The sequence below is a fragment of the Bicyclus anynana genome, chromosome 26, assembly GCF_947172395.1.
Source record: "Bicyclus anynana chromosome 26, ilBicAnyn1.1, whole genome shotgun sequence".
Taxonomy (NCBI): Eukaryota; Metazoa; Arthropoda; class Insecta; order Lepidoptera; family Nymphalidae; genus Bicyclus; species Bicyclus anynana.
The window spans coordinates 9,697,000-9,708,112 of record NC_069108.1 but is presented as its reverse complement, the minus strand read 5'-3'; the positions used below and the strand labels follow the sequence as shown (position 1 = coordinate 9,708,112).

At 38.0% G+C, this 11,113-nt stretch overlaps 1 protein-coding gene across 1 annotated transcript in view; it reads left to right on the top strand.

Moving 5' to 3' along the window:
- Positions 1-1,956: 1,956 nt before the first annotated feature.
- The window catches only part of LOC112052147 (uncharacterized), a 35,286-nt gene continuing 26,129 nt past the window's right edge, over positions 1,957-11,113 (top strand). The window contains 2 exon segments of the mRNA XM_052889711.1: positions 1,957-2,271; positions 7,012-7,090. Of these exon segments, the coding sequence (XP_052745671.1) occupies positions 7,029-7,090 (62 nt within the window). The 5' untranslated portion in view covers positions 1,957-2,271; positions 7,012-7,028.

Here is an 11,113-nt window from a genome sequence, read left to right as displayed (position 1 = left end):
CATTGAATATTGTACTAAACTATTTTATTTTCTCGCAATCGTAGTGAAAAGCAGTGTAACTTTTATAGGTAAACTAATTTAAGCTCCGAAAGACGGAAACTACTGGGCCCAATGATATTAAATACTGTACTAGACCGATGGAAAGCTACATTAGCAACATGTAACATTTATGCTGTACTTTATTCCCGTATTCCTACAGAAATTTAAACTATGTGGATGAAACCGCAGGGCGTTTGCTATTTATATTAATTTTGAAGCCTCAATAGTCGGACTCATTACCGAGGGGTGGTGGTTCGATCCCACTCCTAGCACAGACTTTGCCGACTAGTTGGAGGGGAATGGGAATATTGGTCATATTGTTATCGCCATGTTGCAACGACTTGATTATTGATTGATTGACTTGACATAGATAACTTACACTGCTCGTGGATTTCGAACCGTCCACATCTCTTGTTGTGTAATTCTATATGGGTTACTTGGGATAGGCGGGGAGAGTGACTTGAGTGGAAAAGGGGAGTGTTTGTTAACAGTCAAAGGCTCCTTTAACCTTACACACATCGTTCACAAGTGCGTGACTTCACTCAAGGTCATTCTCTGCCATTCTAGGGTCTTATTTTGGTTACAGTTTGTAATTAAGTTGTCCTGACAAATGTTGTGAACCTTTGTTCGCTTTCTTAATTTTGTAATCTGATGTAATCTGAGTCTGCTAAAAATATTTAAAAAAAAGAAGATATATGGGAAATATTCTTTAAAAAAATATTAGCAAATCTTCATCTGCCATCATTATCTCATATTTCCAACACTGGCACTGATCCATTGTTCTCACAACATAAACTTTCTGAGTCAATCGATGATTCAAAAGGAAATTGAATCGGTACATTGTTCATATACCTACCAGTAAAGTGCACAGAGGGCCATAGATACCACAATGTACATAATGAGAAACCAGTTTGTTCATTTTGTACGTGTTATGCATACCCTAGCAGAAAATATTGTGCACACCATTACTACCTACTACTGGAGAGCTCTTAGAAGTGCCAATGGCAATCAATCAATCAATGGGATCCCAACCCCACTAGGTGGAATGAGGACGTCAAGCGGGTTGCAGGGAGCCGCTGGATGCTGGCGGCTCGAGACTGTTGTGTTTGAGGTCCATGCAAGAGGTCTGTGTCCAGCAGTGGACGTCCATCTGCTGATAACTATGATGACAAATCCTTTATCAGTACTTATTTCGGGAATAAAACCTCGAACTCAAAAAAAAAAATCAGTAAATTCCAAAAATCATTTTGAATAGCGAATAAATTATATTTTTTATTACAATTATTATTCTACAATAATAGATAGTAAAAACATTAAAAACACGAACATAAATAAGTGTTTGAATAGCACCCAGCTAAGTTTTTAATACACTGAACCCTGACATTTAGCAACATTGACAACCTGATAGGTTATTTAGGTTTTTTATAACCTATTGTTTCGTACACATTCTATCAATATCGGTGCAGTCAATCTTAAATGACACGCGTAGTATTGTACTTACAAAGCAATTGATTTTTATGTACATAAGTAGTAGACATCGAGATAAGATTTTGTGTTCTTAGTACGTAGGTCGATTACACCTTATTTATAGATAGATATCTCGCAACATGAAACCTTTTAAATAATATGAAATTATTTAAACTCGCCAAACAAGTTTAGTTCAGTACATTCGAAGGTTTCAATTAAGTACAGTAGTATTAAATTTTTTTGAGACAGCCATCGTAAAATCAAACTTATATTTTAAACATAAAGTTGGTATTCCTCTGTTTTTAAATGTAAACACGTACTTTGTGTTTGAAAGGGTTATAAAAATATATCAATCGTAGTGAACTAGTCTTTATTGTATGGTGATTAAGTTCATTTTTAAATATATAATGTTATCGTTTACGTCATTTATCTTACAAAGTTCAATTCAGTTTGACAAATAGTTGCGCGGGAAAGAGCGCTGCGAGTGGCAGCGTTTGTGTTTAAAAAAAAAATTGTCTTTGTTTTTAAAAATTAATAGTTTACACTTGTAGTATTATTTTGTTTAAATGTTATAATTTAATTTCATTGAATATTTTGAGTTTTAAATGATAAGTGCGTGTAAATTTTAAGTTTGCTTTGTTGTTGTGATTTGAATCCATTGTTCTGAATAATCTGTTTGTTCGATATTCAAACAATTGATAAATAATTAAATACTTGATCGATTTTAAGTACAATAATGGCCGACTGGCGGGATTTTTCGTGAAGGTAATAATTACATTTTAGTTAACCAAAAACCAATCCTTATACATAGGTATTCTAGAAGTAAAGTTTGTGGTATTGTACCACTTATCACTTGAAAGCCACGTTATTTGTAAGTGTCATCCACAGATTAAAGATGATCCAGATTGAGTCTTTACAAGCAACGTGGTGAAGCTGGTGAAACCCATAAAAACAAACGTCACACGTCTCCTTGACATCCGTTAAACAAACTTTTTCAAAATTACACTAACAACATTTACGTAAGTAAATTAATATCATCATCATCATCAATCAATCAATATCAGCTCACTTCTGAGCTCGAGTCTCCTCTCAGAATGAGAGGGGTTAGGACATTATTCCAGCACGCTGGCCCAAGTCTGCCAAATTAATATAATAATCAATAATTCCAAATAAAAAAATACTCCATCTTCTTTCTTTACATTTTGTGAACAGTTTTCAAAATATTTAAAAACTTAAGACGCCATTTTTAACTGACTTCAAAAAGGAGGAGGTTCTCAATTCGGTCGGTATTTTTTTTTTTTTTTTTTTTTTTATGTATGTACACCGATTACTCCAAGACGCCTGGACCGATTTCAAAAATTCTTTTTTTGTTTGAAACGGTATAGTCCCCATTTGGTCCCATTGCCATCATGTCAAGATCTGATGATGGAATCCTGGAGAAATTGAGGGGAACTTTCGAAAATTATATGGGTGTCTAGTATGTTCGAATACTTTTCCATTTAGTACTTTTAAGCACTACAATTTCATGAAGGTTTAAAATCGATCTGATGATGGAGCCATAAAACAGATGAGGGAACTCCTCGGCGATTTACAGCAGTTACCTTGTGTTTGGGCTTGATTAATTTGTATTAATGAGAACTTTCCACATATATAGGTTGTGACTGTCATTTAGGGGGTTGGTGATGAAGACCAAGGACAATTAAGGGAACTCCTTAACAGTTTACAGTAACTACCTTGTGTTTGGCCTTGATTAATTCGTATTGCTGAGAACTTTCTACCTAGATGAGTTGTGTCTGTTATTAGGGGTCTGATGATGAAGACCAAGGTCAATTAAGGGAACTCCTTAACGGTTTACGGTAGCTACCTTGTGCTTGGGCTTGATTAATTTGTATTGCTGAGAATTTTGTACCAAGATGGGTTGTGACTGTCGTTTGAGATGAAATTTTACACTAAAAATGGAAAAAATTTTAATAAAAAAAATACAACCGACTTCAAAACCTAAAAACGTACCCACTAAACTAAAAAGTGAAAAATAACATCATAATATGTTCTACCTGCTGATCAGTATGAAGGCGGTGCTAAGCCGGTGATGTATTAATTCAAGCCATGTGAGAATATCTTATAGATTTAGATTTTGCAGACAGTGTTGTTTCGTGTGGTCCTGTCAGAAATGACTTAAATTAAGACAACACCGGCTAAGCACCGCCTTCATACTGATCAGCAGGTAGAACATATTATGATGTTATTTTTCACTTTTTAGTTTAGTGGGTACGTTTTTAGGTTTTGAAGTCGGTTGTATTTTTTTTATTAAAATTTTTATTATTCTTGAATAATATTGAAAATTACTGCCGAGACGCTTCGTGTCGTATTGACTTGAAAATGTATTCGTTTTTGGAACGGCTACGACACCATCGTCTTCCGGGCGCTCTATTTGCCTATTATTCCTTAATTTATGGTGTCATCATAGACTATATTAAATTATCCCTGCATTCTCACGGTTACGGGAACTACGCGAGTGAAGCCGCGAGACGTCAAGCTATCTATAATAATATTATAGAACTGAAGAGTTTGATTGAACGTGCTAATCTCAGGAACTATTGGTTCGATTTGAAAAACTCTTTCAGTGTTAGATAGCCCATTTATCGAGGAAGGCTATAAGTTATATATATTCCCCGTATTCGTACGGGAACGGGAACCACGCGGATGAAACCGCGCGTCGTCAGCTAATTGTACTAGGCACAATAATATACGACAAAGTCCACAGCAGCTTCGATTTATCTCTTTGCAATTAAACATAAGACTACTACGGATTTGCCGGCCTCCGTGGCGCAGTGGCAAGACGGTCCTGGGTTCGATCCCCGGCTAGGTCGATTGAGGTTTTCTTTATTGGTCCAGGTCTGGCTGGTGGGAGGACGTGGCTAGTTACCATCCTACCGACAAAGACGACAAAGCGATATAGCGTTCCGGTACGATGTCGTGTAGAAACCGAAAGGAGTGTGAATTTTCATCCTCCTCCTAACAAGTTAGCCCGCTTCCATCTTAGATTACATCATCACTTATCATCAGGTGAGATTGTAGTCAAGGGCTACGGTTGAAGCCTCCCACCAGCTAGAACTGGACCAATTAAGAAAACCTCAATCGGCCCAGCCGGGGATCGAACCCAGGACCTCCATTATTCATTAAATCCACCGCGCATACCACTGCGCCACGGAGGACGTCAAGGCTTCTTTTCATCCATTAACCGTTGGGTGAAAGTTGTTATTAATACGGATCTTAAGATAAATACCCAGACCTCTATTTGGGAAAACTTTACGAAATAATAAAGCAAACCCGCCAATCCCCATTTGAGCAATGTGGTGGGTCTATACTCCATATCCCCTCCCCTGTTTATTCGAAAGAAACAAAATTAAAAAACACTAATTACACAAAAAGTTGCTATAATGAACGCTCAACAGAAGAGTCATGAGAGAAAGGGAATCCAGACAGAGTGGCGCCGTAACGCGTTACGTTACGAAGCGGTATAATCTGCCATAAGAAGTTCATCATCATATCAGCCGAGGGAGTCCACTGCAGGACATAGGCCTGTAAGGACTTCCAAACATCACGATACTGAGCCACCTGCATCCAGCGAATCCTGCGATTTGCTTGATGTCGTCAGTCCACCTGGTGGGAGGTCGACCAACACTGCGCTTACTAATGCAGGGTCACCAGCAACACCTTAGGACCCCAGGATGATGACAGTTTTTTTAAATTGTATATAAATTAAGAGTATGCTAATAGTAAAGCAATTTTGTAAAAGTAACAGGGTATCTGCGATCATTACTTTCGGAGCTACAGGGATTTAAAGGGTCAGATTTGCGGCGCTGCCGCGGATCCCTGAAAAACGCCCCATACAAAATGGCACGAACTAATGACGTCGTAGGCAATTAATGATCGTTAGATTTGTATGGGCGTTTAAACAAATTACTAATATCTTTGTTATTACTGCGTTTATGTTCATATATTAAAAATATCACATTTAATGTAAGGAAGCTAAAACTGTATGAATTTTTATAATTTTACGATAATAGATTTTGAAATTTTATAATCTCATTTACTTTGCAAATATCCAGTCAATCTTTGCTTTTTATGTATAAATTAGTTAACATTGACCTTATTTACCCGAATGTATCATACAAATCAATATATTCAAACCTAGTCATCATCCCCATTATGTCCCCCGCCCACTTCAATAACAAATAACTTATTTTGGTCGTGCTGTGGACTCGAACCTGGAACTTCATAAAACATAGTCAACCAAAGTACTGACGAGTAGTTAATTAATTATCCTTGTAATCGTTACTGATTGCCTAATCGCATTGTTAGTAGAAGTCAAAAGTCATTCAGATTAACTTAACTAATTCCTTTATTCCAGTAAGCTCACTTGTTTATAGAACGAGTGTGATAGCCAGACCTACTTAGGAAGACCAGTAGTTTGCCCATTTTTAGGGTTCCGTAGTCCACAAGGAACCCTTATTTATCCATCCGCTATTACTACTAAAAGCTGTAAATAAGCCGGAGCATGTACATTAAAAATATAAACAACTAGCTGACGCCGCGCGGTTTCACCCGCGTGGTTCCCGTTCCTGTAGGAATATGGGGATAATATATATCCTATAGCCTTTCTCGATAAATGGGCTATCTAACGCTGAAAGAATTTTTCAAATCGGACCAGTAGTTCCTGAGATTAGCGCGTTCAATCAAACAAACAAACAAACTCTTCAGCTTTATAATATTAGTATAGAAGTCGTAAAATAAAATCTTGAAAAATATTTTTTTTTTGGGTAACTCCTCCCACATGTAAAGTGGGGATGTTTTTTTTCCTCGTTTATTTTATTATAGTGTAGGGTATCATTGGATAGGTCTTTAAAAGATGTGAGGTGCCTCTACCAACAATTTTCGATTTAGGGATCCGTTTGTAAAATATTAAGCTTTAAAAGCAAATTTTTGTTAGAGTCTTTCAGAATGAGAGGGGTTAGGCCAATAGTCCACCACGCTGGCCCAATGCGGATTGGCAGACTTCACACATGCAGAGAATTAAGAAAATTCTCAGGTATGCAGGTTTCCTCACGATGTTTTCCTTCATTTGAGACACTTTATATTTAATTTCTTAAAACGCACACAACTGACAAGTTGGAGGTGCATGCCCCATGTTTCGAACCCACGCCCTCCGGAATCGGAGGCAGAGGTCATATCCACTGGACTATCACAGCTCTGCAATAATCTATACTAATATTATAAAGCTGAAGAGTTAGTTTGCTTAAAGGCGCTAATCTCAGGAACCACTGGTCTGATTTGAAAAATTCTTTCAGTGTTAGATAGCCCATTTATCGAGGAAAGTTATAGGCTATATAATATTACATATTCCTACGGGAACGGGAACCACGCGGGTATAACCGCGCGGCGTCAGCTAATCCTTTAATACAATTGTTAGAACGATAGCTGTCAAATGATTTATTGTTCCAGTACAATGTGCCTCCGACATGGCGAACTCTGACGTCACGGTCCAAGATGGTCTGAAGCACCCCTACCTCGTGGCGCTCGTGTGAGTATATCTTAACTGTAGTCTGCCAAGTTGGTAACACTCCCATGGTATGCGGGCGACAGGGGGAAAGACGTCAGTCGTGTGTTTTTCATTCATCACTACACGCCCCCGTCCCGCGCGGAACATCGGGAAGCTATGATGGACGTCCGCGTCGAAACCTATCTTTACCTATCTTTAGATCAGTGGCGTGCACTGCCTAGATGCAAACATGCACTGCTTACCCTAAGGACTCAATACAAACCTATGTTGGACCAAATAATACTTAGTTCGACAAGGAATTTTGCAATTTTTACCTATAGTGCATACCCTAGTTAAAAACCTTATGCACGCCACTGTTTTAGATACAGTGTTAACGGCACGGCAGCGCAAGTAAAACAGATCTTGAAACTGGCTGGTGGGAGGTTTCGGCCGTGGCTAGTTACCCTACCGCCAAAACCGTACAGCCAAACGATTTAACGTTCCGGTACCATGTCGTGTAGAAACCGAAAGGGGTGAGTATTTTGATCCTACGAACAAGGTAGCCCGATTTCATCTTAGATTGCATCATCACTTACCATCAGGTGAGATTGTAATCAAGGGTTAATTAAAAAAGATTATAAAAAAATTTTTAAACTACTAACTAGTGGTTGAGACTTGCAGCTAAACCCCTGATCCCATCGTCGATTGTAGATCTAGATATCCGAAAAACCAAAGTCACGCGTCTCCTTGACAACCGCATATAGGTACAAACTTTTTTCATAATTTGTATTTCAAAATTTAACACTAACAACAATAGGGATGATGACAGTTTTTTAAAATGTATATAAATTAAGAGTATACTAATAGTAAAGCAATTTTGTAAAAGTAACAGGGTATCTGCGATCATTACTTTCGGAGCTACAGGGATTTAAAGGGTCAGATTTGCGGCGCTGCCGCGGATCCCTGAAAAACGCCCCATACAAAATGGTACGAACTAATGACGTCGTAGGCAATTAATGATCGTTAGATTTGTATGTGCGTTTAAACAAAATTACTAATATCTTTGTTATTTCTGCGTTTATGTTTATAGTTCATGTATTAAAAAATTTCACATTTATAGTAAGAAAGCTAAAACTGTACGAATTTTCATCTAATTACGATAAAATATTTTTAGTAGATTTTGAAATTTTATAATCTTATTTATTTTGCAAATATCCAGACAATCTTTGCTTTTTATATATAAATTAGTTAACATTGACCTTATTTACCCGAATGTATCATAAAAATCAATTTATTCAAACCTAGTCATCATCCCCATTACGAGAATGTATTCGTTTTTGAATTTTGTATTTGTAACGGCTACGACACCGTCGTGTTCCGTACGCCCTGTCCGCTAATTTTTCTTTAATCAGTGTCTGTGGGTAATATAATAGGCTTTTATCTCAGTATTATCACGGGAATAGGAACTACACATGCAATAGGTACATTTAATGGTATTTACGCGTGTGAAAAAACGCTTTGAAAAATTGGTGACAGCTAAAGATTTTTTCCAACGCTAAGAACGTTTATACTTTGACCTTGGAATATAGATCGCGTTACGTTACTTACACAATGTATTAGTTTTGTACTATTTACAAATATTTTAGTAGTTGGCTCTTTACAAAACCTTTCAAAAGTCAAAATGCTTTTTATTATGTCGGTGTTTCGGTATTAGGAAACTTTGTATAAAAGGTTTTTTGAAATCAAAGGACTTTCTTTAATCTATACTAATATTATAAAGAGGTAAAGTTTGTAAGTTTGTAAGTTTGTAAGTTTGTAAGTTTGTAACAATTTTTTGAAATGGGGTAATCTTCGGAACTACTGGACCGATTTTAAAAATTCTTTCACCAGTAGAATGCTACGTTATCGGGGAGTGCTATAGGCTATATTTTATATTTCTATCATATATAACTACTGAGATATCGCGGGTTTTCTCTTACAGGTCAGACCGAAAAACTTACTTATTCGCATGCGCTGCCTCAACCATTGCGTATAACTGAAATAAATGTATGGAGGCTTTTTGAACCTTTAAAAGTTCTACAAAAAAGTCCGCGACACCATATATCTATCTTTTATATTTTAGCAGATATAGTACCTTTAGTACTTTAATAAATTATTTAAATTTTAAACTAAGGTTTACGTCATTATTTACACAACTAAACTTAAATCCTTATCAAAATAAATGATTTAATAATCACAAGGATATTATAGAGATAAGATTTGCCCTTTACAGTATGTTAATTAGTTATATAGTTTCGGAGATAATACAAAATTTCTAAAAGACGCAGAAATTCCGCTATATGACGCCCGGCGCTTTCATTTACGTAGTTCCCGTTCCGTGTGAATATGGGGATCAAACATAGCCTATAACACTCGTAAATAACGTAGCTTTCTATTGGTAAAACAATTTTCCAGATCGGTCCAGTAGATCCAGAGATTACCTCCTACAACCACACGAACTTTACCTCTTTATATTATTAGCATAGAAGTCTCTATTTCTCTTGGTCATACCACCACTCTCGAAAGACTGGACCTATTTTGCTAAGGGTAGGAGTAAGATAGAGAAGTTACAGGGTAGGGAACGGGTAGGGAAGCGTAGGGGTAGTGTAGGGGTAGGGTAGGTATAGGGCCGAGTTTAGGGTAGTGGTAGGGTAGGGGTAGAGGTAGGGTAGTGGTAGGGTAGAGGTACGGGTAGGATAGGGAAGTGGTAGGGTAGGGGTAGGATAGGCGTGAGATAGGGTTACGGGTGGGATAGGGGTAGGAAAGGGATAGGGTACGGGGAGGGTAGGGGTAGGATGGGGTAGGGTGTAGGTAAGGTAGGGGTAGGATAGGAGTAGGTTTGCGGTAGGGTAGGGGTAGGGTGGGGGTGGGGGTAGGGGTAGGGTAGGATAGGGTAGGGGTAGTAGTAAAGTTGACATCGAAATTTACGCGGACGAAGTCGCGGGCGTCCGCTAGTACAGTATATACAGGTATTTACTTTAGTCAATCCGACGGACGAACGAAAGTAGTACGAAGTGTTCCGTGAGTTGAGTTGAGTGGGGTGGGGTGGGAGACTGGTTGCTCGCGCTAGGGGTTCATTCTTATCGTGACGTTCGAGCCGTCCACATCTCTTCAAGTCTTCATGGATTATATTGGGATAGACGTAGAAAATAACTTCATTGATGATAGTGAATGAAACCGGTAGTAAAACCTTTACAAATAGTCAACTGACGTTTCAAAAGTGCTTCTAAAATGAGCCTACTTGAAATAAATTAATTTCGAATGTTTTTCGAATGTCGACTATATTCGAAACCTGCACCTAAAGTCAAAAGACTTGGCACTGCTCAAGGTTATTCTCTACCATCATCATCATCATCATTATCAACCCATCGGCTCACTGCTGAGCTCGAGTCTCCTCTCAGAATGAGAGGGGTTAGGCCAATAGTCCACCACGCTGGCCCAATGCGGATTGGCAGACTTCACACACGCAGAGAATTAAAAAAATTCTCTGGTATGCAGATTTCCTCACGATGTTTTTCCTTCACCGTTTGAGACACGTGATATTTAATTTCTTAAAATGCACACAACTGAAAAGTTGGAGGTGCATGCCCCGGACCGGGTTTAACCCACTCACCCACATTCTTTGTCACTCGAGGGTTTATTGGTTACATTCTTGAAAATTGTGAGACTAGCAAGTTTATTCACTATAATTGACGTAAGGTAGTTGACGTGTTATACGAAATTGAGATTCTATGCAAAAATTACATCCGATGCTTACTGGTGGATATCACACAGTAAGTAAATGACATATTGTCATGATTTAATGTTCATATTAATAGGTTGATAATAAAGACCAAAATAGTGATTAAACCAGACGCTGGCCGAGCTGGTACCTTAGTCAAGGTGGTGCAAAACATGACAAACTAGTGTTTGATCTAACACTTGGGTTTTTGTCTGGACATGTCCAAGTGGTTGAGAACTAGTACATCACTAGGTCCACAGAGCAAACGTGCTCAGTACACGTGACGATAACAATCAGTCTAGTTG